Source organism: Ochotona curzoniae, unplaced genomic scaffold, assembly GCF_017591425.1.
Source record: "Ochotona curzoniae isolate NIBS_2020 unplaced genomic scaffold, NIBS_Ocur_1.0 scaffold_3890, whole genome shotgun sequence".
Lineage (NCBI taxonomy): Eukaryota > Metazoa > Chordata > Mammalia > Lagomorpha > Ochotonidae > Ochotona > Ochotona curzoniae.
In genome coordinates, this window is record NW_024467115.1 from 29,723,401 (window position 1) to 29,740,478 (window position 17,078).

At 44.2% G+C, this 17,078-nt stretch overlaps 1 protein-coding gene across 3 annotated transcripts in view; it reads left to right on the plus strand.

The window, feature by feature from the left end:
• Positions 1-16,045, plus strand: part of PLEKHG1 (pleckstrin homology and RhoGEF domain containing G1) — an 84,120-nt gene extending 68,075 nt beyond the window's left edge. For 2 of the 3 annotated variants that reach the window (XM_040965485.1, XM_040965483.1), the window contains 4 exons: positions 203-241; positions 1,972-1,994; positions 3,555-5,178; positions 12,617-16,045. In XM_040965485.1, coding sequence (XP_040821419.1) covers positions 203-241; positions 1,972-1,994; positions 3,555-5,178; positions 12,617-13,680 — 2,750 coding nt within the window. In that variant the 3' untranslated portion in view covers positions 13,681-16,045. The remainder of the gene's footprint in view (positions 1-202; positions 242-1,971; positions 1,995-3,554; positions 5,179-12,616) is intronic. The other variant, XM_040965482.1, reaches the window with a different exon arrangement.
• The last annotated feature ends 1,033 nt before the right edge of the window (positions 16,046-17,078 follow it).

Here is a 17,078-nt window from a genome sequence, read left to right on the forward strand (position 1 = left end):
GTCTTTCTGGGATACGACTCCTGAATTAGCAGCTCCGCGTGGATCCTGCCGTTTGGATTCATTGCTTCCGAGTGCTCCAAGCAGTAGGGATTTGGTAGAAAAGTCCTGGAGCTTAGTGCATCTGTCAGCGAACTAATGTGTCATTGTAGAGAAAAGAATTTTGACTTCGTTTAGCAAACGATGCTTTATTTTTTTCTCCCAGAACCGTCTTCAAGATCACATAAAGTTTTGAAAACCAGTGGTAAGTCCTGAAATATGTGTTCTTTTACTCCTGTTGTTGTCCACTTAAGCAAACGATGTACAAAAGTAAATGCCACACTGACAAGCTTCATGATTGTAATATATAAAGATTAACTTCTCTAAGTGAAAGTATCCCACAGTGTACAATCTAATGATATAAATATTTACAAACTCTGTCACAGGCTTAGAGACTGACATCCTAATATATTAAGAAGTCTTGGCATCAAATAAAGGTCTCGTTCTAAAAACAGGAGAGCTGCATGCAGAAACAGATTTCCGATAGGATTTTTTACACAATCTCTGATTTGATTAATCAGAGAAACTATACGTTTAAATGAAATAAATGGCAAGAGAAAAGCTGCGAGCCTGGCCAGGAAAAAGCCTCACTGGAGCGCTGCTGGCAATGTGCACTTTTGCGCTGCTGCAGGGTCCAAACTCGGTAACGCCCACTTGAATTTGAAATGTGTTTGCCTTTGGCCCAGTTCTTCCACCTGCACGGACGTCTCCATCCACACATGCGTAGATCCAAGTGGGCGTTGTTCTTCACAGCGTTTCTAACAGGACACTGTGTGAAATGCTGAGCCCCTGTATATCTGTGCGCACCGTGGAACAGTTGATACTTAAAACAATGAAACACCTAACTCTTTATTAAGGGTATCTTCATATTCTACAGGAAATATTACATTCATACTTTATTTCATTTATAAGATGCATTACGTTTTTTATTTATGCGAAATGCAGAGAGACAGAGAAGAGACTTTCCATCCATTGGTTCAGTCCCCCCAGATGGACACACAGCCAGGGCTGGGTCAGGCCGAAGGCAGGAGCTGGGTGCTTCTTCCACATCTCCCACATAGGTGCAGGTGCCAGAGATCTGTGCTATCTTCTGCTTTTTCCAGGCACATTGACAGGAAGCTAGATTGGAAGTGGAGCAGATGGGACTTAAACCAGTGCCCATCTGTGATGCGGTACTAGAGGCAGAGCTTAACTTACTATGCCACAATGCTTCCCCATACATCTTTATTTTAAAACCAAAAACATAATTGTGTTGGGGTAGAGCTAGTTTAGGATTTGGAAAGATGGGTACCCCTGGGAGCAGGATTTGTGGGGGAAGGAATGACCTCATATTCTGCTGAAATGAAGCAGTGGAGCAGCTGTGTGGAAGGATGAGCTTATGAAATTCTCTCCACCACCACTTCATTTACAACAATCCTTTGCGCATGGCAGATGTGACTGACTGATCGATACAGGTGCCGTCGCTCAGTAGCTAAAAGTCAAGAGCAGCACAGTCAGATCTTTGCAGAGTCTTCATTGTGTGGGACACATGCATTGTTTCAGGGAACATGTCATTTCTCTTGTGAGTTTTTGAAACATAATTGCGCTAGGTTTCGTTCTAGGCATTAAGGAGAGCATCTGAACCTCGGACGTATAGAGAAACATACTAGGGGACTTCCAAAAGTTCATGGACAGTTGGAGTCGAAGGGCAGAGCTATTCTCACACAAAAAAATGTTGGAATCCCTGCGTCGTTGTTTCATGTTGTGCATGATCCCGCGAGCTTTCTGAGGATGCCTGTATCATGTAGGAAAGCAAAGCGTAGAAACAGAAGATTCTGTGCTCAGCTGATTAGTATTTAGTATTCAGTCATTGTAAATTCTCAAAAAAAAAGTGCTTACCTGTAGATGAGATACAGTTTTAATTCTCAATCTGAAAGACAATCTTTTCTTTTTCAGAAACAGCACAAGATATGCACAAGGTAAGTCCCGTCACATCTCCTACTCAGCTTGACTCGCCGTTGGTAAGCACCCTAACCTGGCTCACCCCTGAGCTGACTACCAAGCAGAAGGAGTTACCCTACATTTAGAAAATGTTATGTTTAGGAAAAGTGCCTGCCCTCTGAGTTATTTACATTTCCCTTGAGTGAGGGCTTACGCTTTCCTGTTCCCCCACCCTCCCGTTCATGTTTTGGCTTAGTCAAGGGCACCTTAGGAGCTGGGGCCTTAGTTGAGGATGCGTAATGCCTGCACACTACAAGTGATCTAGAGATCTAACTTGCACTGGGCCTCCACTCCTGCAAGAGCAAGGTCTTTGCCTCCTGAGCACAGCTCCCTTCTTGAAGTATTGGCCTTCAAGGGCAAGGATCAGAGCTGCCACCTCAGAGTCCAGCCCTACTGCTGGTGGACAAGGTGTGATGAGATGGGAGGAAATGACACCTTGCTATGTCAAGTTTTTGGTACTGTGAAGAAGTTAAGAGAGGAAATAAAAATGGTATGCCCCTTGAGAAGGTATATACCCAAGTTTATTTCCTAAGAATAGTAGGCTTTGCATCTTATTTGGTGGCTTGTCCACTGTGGCTGCTGATCATTCAGCCTGTTCAGCATGTCTTAGAAAACTAACTATGGCTTCCTGTTTATTCTGTGTAAATAAGGATATAGCTATGCAAAATCTCTTGCCACAACTCAGTTACATCCTAGCTAAGCAGTGGATCAGTGCAACCCTGTTGATGGAGGCTCCAAGTGTTTAGGATGAAATTTTTTCCCTGTTGTCTTCTTCTCTCTTCCCTCTCTAATAGGCAGACACTTAATTCTAAGACAGTAAATGTGCCTGCTTCTTTGGGAAGTGATGGAAAGTTCTTGCTAATTTGACATTTCCGATAAATTAATATTGTATTTGATCAGAAAATTCATCCATGGCACTAGTTTGAACAAAGTCTTAACCATTTCAACTATTTTGAAGCTAATTACCTGATGGATGGTATCAGAGGGTGATCCACCCCTGTTGGCCCAAGAGAAGGCCAGCTTGTTTTATTTGATGAGATATCAATATTGCCTCTGATTTTACTTTCTAATATGCAACTAAATATTACTTAGTTAAGTCTCATTTGAACGAAAGTGAAGGTATCATCAGGTCAACAGTGGTTTAAATGATATCCCCACAACCACAACTCCTTGTCTAGAATCTACTAACCAGGCTCATGGTGCTCAAGTTCATGACAAATCTGAAGATCTAAGCAAAGCCCTTACAGTGTATTGTCAGTCACCAGCAAGGACTTCTGGTATACCAGAAACCATGCTAGCAGTCAAGCACTAGATCTAAAGCTTTGTAGGAGAAAGCCACTGATAGAAACCAGATGTGGCTCTTGACAGCCATGGACACTCATTTGCAAGTGCACACCTGGCTTATTTGAAGCATCTAAGAGTTTTCTGTAGTTAATGTTCTGCCTGAAGGCCAGGGTTATAGCATTAGCCCAGGATTTGAGTCCTGAACCCTGTATCTTGTCCATGGTGTGGTGACTCAAGTCTCCCTCTGTCTTCAGGTGTCCCAGGAGGAAGGCTCTCCCCGCCTCAGGTCAGCAGGGCCATCACCTGCCCAGAGGAACAGTCAGCCCAGCAGTTCCGCCATTCTCAGCGTGCTGCACGGGGGTGGTGCCATGAGAAACATCTGGACCGACCACCAGATTCGGCAAGCCCTGTTTCCCAGCCGGCGTTCCCCGCAGGAGAATGAAGAGGATGACGATTACCAGATGTTCCTGCCATCCTTCTCCTCCTCCTCGGATCTGAACTCGACGAGGCTGTGTGAAGAGAGCACGTCGAGTCGCCCTTGCAGCTGGCACATGGGACAGATTGAGTCCACAGAGACCTCCACTGCCGGCCACAGGGTTGTGCGGAGGGCCAGCAGTGCAGGGGAGAGCAACACCTGCTCCCCCGAGATGAGATCTAGGGACAGCGACGGCTGTCAGTACGGCTCGAGAAGGGAACTGCGGAATGGCCCCAATACAGAAGGGCAGGAAGGGGTGATACCCTTTGGGTTATCAATGGAGTTGACCGTGGATGATATAGACCACGTCTATGACAACATAAGTTATGAAGACTTAAAGCTCATGGTTGCTAAACGGGAAGAGGCTATAGACACACCCCCTAAGCCTGGTAGGGACTCCATTCGCCCCAAAAGCACCCCAGAGTTAGCCTTCTCCAAGAGGCAAGCTGGCCACAGTAAGAGCTCTTTGATCACAAAAGCAGAGGGGACACTCCCGGATAGAGAGGCACTGAACCAAAGCACACATGACCTGCAGGTGGTAGACGAAAACATCTATGACACCATAGGGCTGCCAGAGCCCGCGACCCTCGACTTCAAGTGCAGCAGCCTCAAGCGCCCCAAAAGGAGCACGTTTCTGGGGCTGGAGGCTGACTTCGCATGCTGTGAGAGCCTCAGGCCATTCGTGTCTCAAGACAGCCTGCAGCTGAGTGAGGATGACGCACCCTGCCCACAGGGCCCCGCAGAGAGCGACTACCTGAATTTGCTCTATGACGTATCCAGCTGTAATTCGTCCACAGCAGACAAGGCAGTGTCTGATAAGCTGTCCGAAGAAGTCGACGAAATCTGGAATGACCTAGAAAACTACATCAAGAAAAATGAAGACAAAGCCAGAGACAGGCTTCTGGCAGCATTTCCTGTGAATACAGAGGACGTGCAGGATCGGCTGCACATTCAGAGCACCCCGGAGCCCAGCCGCCACACCATGCGCTCCACATCCATGCTGTCACTTCCCGACAGCCAGCACAGGGCACCCCGGGCCAGTCGAACCCACTACCTGTTTGAAGAGGACATCGTTTCTAAAGAAGACTCCTTTCTGAGTCTGAACCGACTGTCTCTGGCTGGTGACACACCTCCTGTGGACAACCCCTATGACTTGGCCATCGGCAGTCTGTCCCAAACAGACCCTGAAAACCTAGAGCCTGGCCTGGATGCCCCAGATAAGACTAAAAGCAGGGTTTTTATGATGGCGAGGCAATACAGTCAGAAGATCAAGAAGGCAAATCAGCTTTTAAGAGTGAGGAGCCCAGAGCTGGAGCAGCCACTAGCCAGTCAGCATCTGAAATCCACTCCCAGGGACCTGGCTGCCATCTTGGAGGAGAAAAAGCAAGGCGGAGCTGCCATTGGTATGTTCACTTCGATTTCCTTCTTTTTGACAGTGAGATGGGACCATAGGTTTCTGATTCTCTGTAGCCTTGGGGCAGCTACACCTGCGAGAACACTGACCCTCCAAGCAGGGCCCCCCAAGAGCAAGACGGGGCTGACTTTCCCACCACTTTATGGCCACGGCAGGGTGCAAGACATACAGTGTGATTTTGGTCTTGGGGGGTTTTGCTGTGTGTGTGATGTTGTCACTGCAGGACTGGTACTTTGAGAAATACTCTCTCTGTGGCAGCCTACCTGATGACAGGAAGCAGTTGGCTCTCATCCATGATGTCTGGCTGCTGGCCTCACGCATCAGTGTTTTGTTAGAGCAAAGAAGAACACTTCCAAGGGGCTAAGGTTCGGGAGCAGGTGGGATAGCACTGCCTTCTGCTTTCAACCCCCAACAAAAAAATGTTGACTTCTGCTAACAAAGACCAGGAAAAAAGCATTTATTGACCTTTATTGTAGATGGTCCCACCATCCACATTGCAGGTGCTTGCTCACATATTTCGGTCACTATCAGAAATTAGAAGTTTCTTTTTTTTAAAAGATTTATTTTATTTTTATTGGAAAGGCGAATATACAGAGAGGAGAGACAGAGAGGAAGATCTTCCGTCCGCTGATTCACTCCCCAGGTGGTCGCAACAGTTGGAGCTGAGCTGATCCAAAGCCAGGAGCCTCATCCGGGTCTCCCACGCGGGTGCAGGGTTCCAAAGCTTTGGGCCGTCCTCGACTGCTTTCCCGGACCACAGGCAGGGAGCTGGAAGGGAAGTGGAGCTGCTGGGATTAGAACCGGCGCCCATATGGGATCCCAGGCGTGCAAGGCAAGGACCTTAACCACTGCACCATCACACCTGGCCCCAGAAATTAGAAGTTGTAATGCATTTATCACCATTGCATTCTGAATTATCATCTCTGAATCCAAGAACTTTCATTCTGGGCTTAAAGATCTATTTATTTGAAAGTAGAGTTAGAGAGAGAGAGAAAAACACAGAAAACTCTTTCATCTGTTGATTCACCCACCCACCCAACCAAATAGCTAAAATGGTCAAGGCTGGACCAGGCCCAAGCCAGAAGCCTGGAACTTCTTCCGAGCCTCTAAGTACCATCTTCTGCAGCTCTCCCAGGTGCATTGGTAGGGGGTTGGATCAAACCCTGGACTCATATGGAATGCTGAGATGGCGCATCACAGCACCATCCCCTAAAGCTTCATTCTTTCAAAGGCTTCACCTCTTTTGTGGGGCGTAATGGTACCAGAGTCTTAGATATGATACAGGTAAGATCAGAGTTAAAATAATGAGGTAGTCATCACTGACTTTTTTTTTTTAATATTATTTATTTTGAGGGTCCGGTACAATGGCCCAATGGATAAATCCTCCCCTTGCAAGCATCAGCATCCCATATGGATGTCAGTTCATATCCCGGCTGTCCCACTTCACATTCAGCTCCCTGCTTGTGATATGGGAAAGCAGTGGAGAATGGCTCAAAGCCTTGGGACCCTGCACCCACGTAGCAGACCCAGGAAAGAACCTGACTCCTGGATCCTGGCTTAGGATCAGCTCAGCTCTGGCTACTGTGGCCGTTTGGGGAAGAAACCAGTGGATTCAAATCTTTCTCTCTGTCCATAAATCTGATCTGCCTTCCCAACAAAAATAAAATAAATCTTTTTTTGTTTAAAAAAAGAGATTATTTTGAAAGAGTTATAGAGAGGGAGAGAGAGACAGAGCTTGGATCTACTGGTTCACTCCCCAAATGATCATAATGGCCAGTTCTGAGGACAAAGTCTGGAGCTGGAAGTTTCATCCAGGTCTCCCAAGTGGGTTCAGGGTTCAAAACACTTGGGTCGTCCTTCACTACTTTTCCCAGATGATTAGCAGGAAGCTGTATTGGGAGTAATGCATCTGGGACTCGAACTGGTGCCCAAGTGGGATGTCAGTGTCTGAGGCAGTGGCTGCATCCTCTGTGCCACAATGTCAGCGTCACGGTTGACATGTTGAAGGACAGAATGCTGATCTCAAGGGACACTCTGAGGTGTGAATAAAACACCATGAAAAGAAAAACCCAGGAATAGTGACCATCACTGCAGACCCAGAGAGATGTCTGGGGCCAAGGAATCAGCATTTTAACTGCATGTGGCCTTTCCGTGATGTTTTAAGAAACCATGCCCTCAATTTTCTGGCAAAGGACCCCTTTAGCATCAAGTGAGAGAATCAGTTCTACTCCAGAGGGACGGGTTCAGTTCAGCAGCTTCAGGACACATCCCTGGCACATCACAAAAATGCAGCCTCTAGCCTCTGTTCATTAGAAATGACTTCTTCATCCCCATGGAAATCAGGGATGACCAGCGACTAAGCAGGAATTGTGGAATGAATTCACAATTTCCGTGACAAGAATTTAGAAGAATATAAGAATCATCTAAAACTTCAATTTTCAATGGAATTTCCCAGATAGGGACATGAAATCCTGGAATTGATGTGTGAGGGATTTTATAGATGCTGGCTTTTCATGACACAAAAAATTTAAAGTGTTTTTTATGTGAATGTGAGACAAGATATATTGCATATCTTTTTCTCCTTGCAATAATGTGCCAAAAGCAATTCATGTCCCAGTGCCAGTGTTGCTAAGCTGGTGTGTGGTTACACTTAGAATAACTGACTCTGGCTTCAGAGGACTGTTTGGGACAAGGAACAGGCAGAAGATGCGTAAGTGACTTTAGAAACAATAGTTGTCCATTGTAACTATTAGATAAAATACAATACTGAGATCACTGGTGATAATGGGTGTTACAGCAGATGATCATGGAAAATGCAGCTGTTGCCTGGCCAAAGTTGTTTAAAATATGGACCATCCCTCAAAATGCAAAACTCTAATCTTGGAAGCACGCCCCCTTCAATACCAGATCTGTAAGGTGACAGGTACATTGAACCGTCTTCTTTTTACCTACCTTTTAAACATTCATTGATTTCGTTAAAAATAGATTTATTAAGAGAGAGAGGGAGAGATTGAGAGAAAGGCCTTCAATCTGCTGGTTACTCCCTAGATACACACAATGGCAGGTGCTGAAACAAGCCAAAGCCAGGAGCTTCATCAAGATCTCCCACATGGATGGCAGGGGCTTAGGCCATCTTCTGTTGCTTTCCTCCGACCATTAGCAGGGAGCTGAAACAGAAGAGGAGCAGCTGGGATATGAGCAGGTGCCCTTAAGGGAAGCTAGCATCATGGTCTGTGGCTTTACCCACTAGGTCACCAGGCTAGCCCCAAGCATTCATTGATTGCACAAGGATTTTTTTGGGCTTCATCTCACATTTGATCGATCTGTTCTCTTTTCTGTTTTGCCTGCTGATGTCATCCTGGGATCCCATGAGATCTTTTTCCAACTTGGCATCTGGGTCCTTTCTTGACATGCTGGGCTACTCCCGACCTTCTGTTCAGCAAAGAGTCATCTTCTGAGGGTGGTGTCCTCCCTGGCCACTTGGCAGGAGCATGTCCCTAGGGCCTGCCAGAGCTGACCAAGCATGCCAACCCTTCTTCCATCTGAGTGATCGAGAAAGACCACTTCCTGTGCCCACTCAGCTTTCAACCGGTTGACATGATGACTCCTTTTCTCTTTCTTGTTTATCTGGGCACAGGACGTCGTAACCGAGTGGACCGGTTCTCCAGACTTCTTCGTATGGGCCTTGCCACTTTGCCAGGAGCTTGCTCTCGGTGTTGTGCAGAAGGAGGAGCAGCCTATTCACCTGCTGACACACTCGAGGATCTTTATTGAACTCGAGCCGGGGTCTACAGGCCCCGGGCCAGATTTCCGCCTATAAGTCACCCAAAAAGGTCTAGTTGCTCCCACCTCTAAGAGACTGTTGTAGCATGCTGGCCATCCTGTTCCATCAGCCCTCTCTCCTGGGAGGCCTTGGGGTTACTGTTTCTTGGGTGATGTTTATATGTGAGGATGTTCCATAACAGGCTTGAGGGATTGTCTTCCTTGTGCAAATTTGGAAAGGCACCTAGAACTTACGATATTGGTCACAACATCGGCATCTCACATTGGAGTACCTGGATCCTATATTCAGCTCTCACTCTTGACTCCAGCTTCCTACTAATGTTGACCCTGGGAAGCAATGGTGATAGCTCCAATCACTGGGTCACCGCCTCTCAGCTGAGGGGAGACCTGGGCAGAGTTGCCAGCTCCTGGCTTTGGCTCAGCTCAGCCCAAGCCCAGGAGAATCATTGGGAGATGAATCCATAAATAGAAGCTCGTTTTCTCTCCTTCTTCCCCTTTCTTTCTTTCTCCTTCTCTCCCTCCCTCTCCAAAAAACAAATCTAAAAAATCAAAACAGTATAGAAGACACCTCAGCAATATCTGAAATATGGACATTATTCCTGTCTTGAAAGCACTATATTTGGTATATTTGGTCCTGCTGTTGTCAGGGAATGGTGTTGTCTCTATTCTATGAGTGCTTTCAATGCTGGCACAGGGACCTGACTTACAATAAGCATCTTAGACCAGAGCTATCTGTGGGGTGACGACGGCATGCCTCTAACTGATGAATTCATTTATTCACACTTGGTGTTCTGGAAACGTATCTCATTCATACCATGCAAATTATAAATTCTCTTTGAAGATCAAATTGATATAAGATTAGATAAGCACATCATAGTGTCCGCCAGTGCTATACGTTTTATTCAGAGCTCCCTGTTATCCAAAGATAAACTGTGCCCTGCATTATTTACCTAATGGAAGCATTTGTACCCAAGGGCAGTGCCACCTTCTTGCTGCCTGTTTTGCTGCTGTAGCCTAACTTCTTGTCTACCCTCCCACTTCCCATAATAGGGTTTCAGGGAAAACATACCCGTTTTTAACATTATGCTTAAAGTGAAGAGAGTTAAAAAGATTATCTGAGTAATTGAATAGTTACTGAGACCAATTTCTATCTGAAACTATTGCTGTGTACTCTGTGGTAAGTGGGGGTGGGATGAGTTGGGAAAAAATAATACAGTATTTTCTAAGATCACAGTCTCAGAAAGTAGCTGGATTGATGGACTAACGTCTGTGAAACAATGAGTAGCACAATCATTCACACAGGTGTGTGCAGCCATTAGCTAGGTGCACACTAAGTAGGTAAGACATAGGTGAGAAACCATGAGAAAGGATTCAAGGAAGAAGAGCCTTATGGAAGAGCTTGAGAGATGGGTAGGATCTGCACAGAACAGGAGAATATGATGAGCAAGACAAAGCCGTGAAAAGTGCTATGAATGTTCTGGGTAAAATTCACACAGGACTTTGGATTATCAGGGGATGAAGGCAGCTGTGCCGAGGAGACTTTCCTGGTTATATTTTGCTACTGTGATAGCTACTCTGAGTTTTCACTTTCTTGTACATTCCCCAAGTTGTCATCTTGGAACTGTGAGAAAATCCACAGCCTTTTAAACATTCACGTGGGAAAGCTGGTCTTCAGTTCATGAGGGCTGACCTGGGAACCCTGGTGGCCATTTGACTCATACTCTCTTAAGGTGTTGCTAAATCTTGATAGGTGTTAAGAGTCTTCACTATGCCTTTTAGGGAGTGATTTCTCAGGTTTCCGTTTCTAGAAATTTCTAAACTCCTTCCGAGGAATTTGGATTTGAGAATCCAAAGCGCTGACTATGGATAGGATTTCTAATTAGAAGGTAAACAGACTATTTATCTTGATTGCAGGGAGTAGGGAGTGAGAGAAGTGAAGATGCTGTAATTAAAGGGTAGAGTGAAAGCAGGTTGCTTTCTGGCCTTGCAGAAAATAAACTCAAAGGAAACAGCAGAAATGCAGCTAAATGACTAGTTTAAATTCAAGGACTAATATCAACTTACTAAAAATATCAGAATGTTAAAGAAGAAATGTAGCATCACCTATTGGTGTGACATATGGGATTTCTTTCACAGACACTGGTCTGGCTGATCTGTAGGGTGCAGGGAGTTCTCTGATTCTAGGGTGTCCCTGAGGGAGCCTGGATTAGGGGAGGGGACAGCCCTTGAATTGGCAGCTCTAAGATCCCTTAAATTATGGCTGGCCCAAAGGAATGGTCTGCCCATATTCTGGCTCAGTTAGCGTTTTTAGAGATGTCTGTCTGGAGGGGGCAGAGAGGAGAATGGCATATGGCCTTGATTCTCAGATTAAGGAAACAACTGTGAAGCCTTGACCTCAAGCCAGTACTAGAGAGCATAAGGTTATGACTTGTTAGTTATAATTCCTTTTTCTTTTTATCTTTATTGGAAACACATATTTACAGAGAGAAGGAGAAACAGAGAGGAAGATCTTCCATCCACTGGTTCACTTCCCAAATGGCCACAGCGCCCAAAGCTGAGCTGATCCGAAGCCAAGAGCCAAGAGCTTCCTCTGGGTCTCCCATGTGGGTGCAGGGCCCCAAGACTCTGGGCCGTCCTCTGTTGCTCTCCAAGGCCACAAGCAGGGAGCAGGGTTTGCAAGTGGAGCAGCCAAGACATGAACTGGTCCCCATATGGGATGCCGCACTTGGAGATAGAGGATTAGCCAGTTGAGGCCTTATTATTGGCCTTATTATTCTTAGTGTTTTGGAGACAGAGGCTTCAGTGCCTGACCTCTTGGGACTGGGAAAGGACTAGTGAATCAGTCAGTCCCCGAGGGTTAGCTGCTGGAGAGAAGGATCTCTAGACGGCAGCCTTGCAGATAGCAGTGGCCAAAGCTGCCTGGAAACAAGTGCAGGAAGAGACTCCACAGGGTGGCTGGCTGACAGCAGATAGGACACCAGGGGCAGCCCCTGCAGACAGCAGTGTGGTTGGTCCTGCTTCTGTTCATAATCACGTTGAGTGTTTCTCATTGTCCCGAACTTGGATACCTGTCTTTATGTTGGTTTTTGGCACGAATACTGTTCCATGCTTCCAAACAACACCACAGATTTTCATTACATCTAGTGGACACTGACAGACCTGCTGTTGAAATCGAAGGATGCGCAAGTTGAGCAAATTAATGAACTTTTAGTTCATATGTATATAATTTTTTTGCTTTCTTCTTTAACTTATATTTTTAATGATCAGTTCCATAGGCTTGGAAATTTCCCTTCCACTCTCCCCATCTACCCTCCCCCCACATTGTGTTCTTATTAGTACAACAGTATAGTCCTTCAGCACCAGTCACGAGTCCATCATTCCTCTACTTAAGTGTATCATGGCATTGTAGGTGCAGACACTGGTAGAATCCAGCATCGTGTTGGTGGCTTTTATATTAAACTATGGCTTGTCTTATTAGTTGTTTCGCTTAGAATTCAATGGTTACTCATCCCTAAGATTAAAAGTACCATCTACTGTTTTAAATTTTTAAAACTATATTGGTTAGGATGTTATCTTCTTAGTTTAAGTCTTCACGTGCAAGAATAATCCCATATGTACTTCTGATTTCAATATTTGCCTTCTAGGTGCCAGGATTGCTGAGTATTCTCAACTGTATGACCAGATTGTATTCAGAGAGACTCCTCTGAAAGTTCAGAAGGATGGCTGGGTCAACCCCCAAGAATCCTCCATCTTCAGGGCTGCGTCACCTGCCCCGAGCCAGCATGGTGGTGAGGACTGGCTTTGGAATTCAACTTACAGCAATGGATTATTAGCGGATTTCTGTCCCCGGCCAGAGCAAGACTTGAGACCCAACTATCCCACTTTGGAAAACAGTACCAAAAGTCCTGCCAGACAGTTGTCTGCAGCCTGCTCTGTGCCTTCCCTACAGACCTCTGACACTCCCCTGGGCATCAAACAGAGAAGCAGCGTTATAGTGAACCAGCCCAACAAGGAAAACTCATGCCAGAGCCACCTTTACAACTCACTGGGCAGGAAGGGAATCAGTGCTAAACCTCAGCTTTATAACAGGTCGCAGTCATCGTCCTCAATTTTAATCAACAAGTCAGTGGACTCCATCAACTACCCTAGTGAGACGGGAAGGAAACAGCTGCTGTCCTTACACAAGAGTTCAAGGAGTGAAAGCCACCAGGATCTGCTGCCAGGTGTCATGGACTCATGCCAGCAGGGCACTGAAAAACACTCTGATCTTACACTCCAGGACTCACAGAAAGTTCTGGTAGTCAATAGAAATGTACCCCTCAATGCCCAAAGAGCAACACAGAACTACTTTTCCAATTTCAAAGACACTGAAGGCGATGAAGATGACTATGTGGAAATCAAGTCAGAAGAGGATGAGTCAGAATTGGAGCTATTTCACAATCGTAACAAGAAATCTGACTCAAAGATGACGGATACGAACCTTCCTGATACGGTTGTCAGCAACAACACATCTTACTCTTTAAGTAGTCCATGCACTCCAAAAAAGCCAATGAACAACAAACTCGGGGGTTCACCCTGTCTGACATCATATAACGATTCTGACAAACTGAATGACTATCTGTGGAGAGGACCTTCCCCCAATCAACAAAATATCGTGCAGTCTTTAAGGGAAAAGTTTCAGTGTCTTAGTTCCAGCAGCTTTGCCTAAGTTCTTAGTGACTGCTGCCTGAAATGGCTTCTTATGCTCATAAGCCCTGGAGAGCGATGAGGTGTTTTATACTTACAAGGTTAAGACAATTTTGTAATAATCACAGATGTAAAAACTACTTCCTTTTACAGCACAACTTTTGGAACTGGGCTGACAGTGCAGCCAGGATTGTACTGTAGCCAATGTCAGCTTCTAGCACATTGTTCTCTGATGTTAACTGTCTCCATGTTTCACGTAAGTCAGTCTTACTTGAAGGTTTTTAGGCTTTTTTAACATGATGACCATGATGTTGTTTTCCATTTCCTGACAATGCCCAAACTTTTAAGAAGTGCAATACTCTTATCACGTGATCCTGAGGTCCTCCATAGTTTTATCCTAGGATCAAAGGCAGCCAGGAGACTGTTTCCACAGATTTAAAAGGAAAGTTAAAGTTAAAGGGATTTAAACAATGATGGTTCTATCTGACATTTGTGTAACCTTTGTGGCTAAACCATAGTCTAACTTAAGCCAGAGATCTTTAACTACAGTATAGTCTATGGTGCCCACCCAGAAGTTTTGACATTGATATTCTTTATATCATTTCATTTTGACGCACAAAGTGCCTGCCTGTTGAAAGTTAAGACATAGTAGGATCAGTCTGGTGTAAAATCCCTTTTGTCTGATCCTGGACAAGGCCTAGAAAATGAGCTGCTTGTCTTGTTGACTGTGTGATTTCTGGGGTAACATCAATAATTGACTTAACCAGATTCAGCAAAATGCAAATTGACTCAACTACTTATAAAAAAGGAGGGGGTGTGTCCTAGGAACAACTCTATTATCCCTTCATTTGATAGTTTATGGAGGAAAAAGCCCACCTCGAACCTGTCTGTGATCCAAAGCTACACCATCAACTGAAATAAGGAAACGCACTGGAAGGCCTCCTTTCTAGCAGCTTCTCTGACACACCTTTATGAGGGCGAGCCTCCGAGCTTCTTCCCAGTCCGGTTGCTAAACCATACACAGCAGGGTACCTTTTCCATTTGCTTGACGCATGGAAGACCTGGTCTTCAGTGACAAGGTTCACCTAATAACATCTTCTGTGTTGCACTCATGGTTTTAAAACAGCCTTTCCTGGTGATGTTATAAAGGAGCCTCTATTTAGGGAAGGAAACCAAGGAACAAAAGTAAGAACCTGCAGGTTCAAATTGACATCAAAGAGGCTAAAGAGAACAAAGAAGATAGAGGTATTGCTGCTTCCAGAACGTTCCAGGTGACTGAAGACTCCGAGATAGATCTCACCTTAAGCAGGTGTAAATTCTGAGGCTCTCCCTGACACTCATTTTGCATTTTATTTTATTTTTCCTCTATTCTAATTTAAAGCCAATCAATTTCCATTTGTTTAAAATAACATGTAAAGGGAAAGGAGTTTTCATTTAAACATGAACAATAATACAGAATCAGTGAGGTCTTATTATGTCATACCATGATTCTTCTGCTTAAGTCCCATGCCTCTCTAACTGTAAACCATAAAATGTGGCCATGTGTTCCTGACATTATCTTTCTTTTTAAATAATGGGAAATAGTATGGGTTGCTTGTTTCTGCTAACTATTCGTTCTTCCCATAGTTTATAAAACAAAGTCCATGTTGAATAGCATGGTTTTGGAAACATTCCTTCCCTCATTGCTTCCATTTAAACACGATAATGACTTCTCAGACTTAAGCATTATCAAGAAAGGCAAGCATCATAAAGAAGTACAGTCTAAGACTTGCTAAAGAATGTGTGAGTTTGCCAATTTAGAACAGTTGCTTGACTTGTCTCCTGGGAGTTTCCCACTTTTGCTTTTTGGGATCCAAATTCTATGTAGTCCACTTGACTGTGGCATGTGACTCTCAGAAATCATCCTTCCTCAGCGTGGTGTTACGTGACTTTGAGGTCACCTGGGGGGAGATGCCCCATGGCACAAAGGTGAGTGTCGCGCTGTATAAAACATCTGTGCAATTCTTTCACGTCTAGGACGAATCTGTGGCAATACAGAGCACTTCTGTTGGCCAGAATGCAGATGTTACAAGATGTGTGCATATATATAATCATGTTCACATTTTTTTCTGCAAGTTATCAATTAAGTACTCTCGTCAAACAATTTCTTTTGGAGGTGGGGCGGGGGATGTATATAATTGGGGGATAAAAAGTTATCTGCATTTAAAGGTATGTCAACTTCTTTTTAGGTTCCTGTCCTGAAGGGTCAATTTTTTTAAAAAATAAGTTCATTTTTTACCTACTCTAGTAGGGAAGAAATGAGTCTAGGAAAACATAGTTTAAATACTGTATATAATATAGTGAAAATTAGTTATGCCTATTATTTAATAAAGTTTGTAAAGTGCAAAGTAAGTTATAGTCTGAATTAATGTGTTTATTCCAAGAACACCAAGGTTTTTCCAAACGACATAAAGGTCTACGATTTGTCTTGCCTTCTGGGTCATGCAGGAGAAAGGCCCAGGTAATGGCACAGTGGCCAATGACTGCGTGTTGTCTGTGTCCTCTCATTGCTTCTGAAAGACTGTTGTACCATTGGGGAGGATTTTTGTTTTCTTAGAGGTGACTAGATACAGGTCATTACCAAAGTACCTTTTTAAAATTGGTAGTTACAGAAGACACTCCTTTAGCTGTTTTATTATAAACAATTAATTTGGCACAAGTGAAGGCTTGTTTCATGTAACTTCATGTTCTGAATTTTCTAAACAAAAATTGTTCAGGGAACAAAAACATGCTAATATAAATTGGCAATTATGGATATTCTCCAAAGCAATCTCTATTTTCAGATACAGGCATGAAGTCCTAATCCGCTGTAAGGAAAATCTGATGGGTTTTCACAAAGTTCACTGATGTCACACATTGTGAAAGCACCTCACACATGGCTTTCCAGCATTTTGAACCAAAATACTTTAGTTCTACTTTTCTGTGCATTTTTAAAGTGCTTTCATTTAAGTTGTTGAATTTGTCTCACACTAAGGAAATCAGGTATAAAACTTTAGAATGTTCTAGGATGAAGAGTTTCTACATTCACATGGAACCTGCAGACCTGTCTCATCTTATTGTTGGCCACCCTGAAGTTAGGAATGGCTGGGTTTGCTTCAGGTCATCATAGTTCAATATGGAGAAACAAATGACAATAGAAAAAAAAACCATATCCTATGTCAATACTATCCAGAAATTAAAACCTATGGAAAAAGAAAAAAATTGTAAAAGTCAAACTTTTAATATTGAGCTATAAACATGACTGCTGGATATGAATATTTAATAACTTGTTATGTGTTTGGTGTCCCCCCCCAAAAAAATCTCATTTTGAAGAGCAAATTTTAGTAACATTTCAAGAACCTTAACATCTTCTTTGGTGTATAACTTTAACTGTATAGTGGT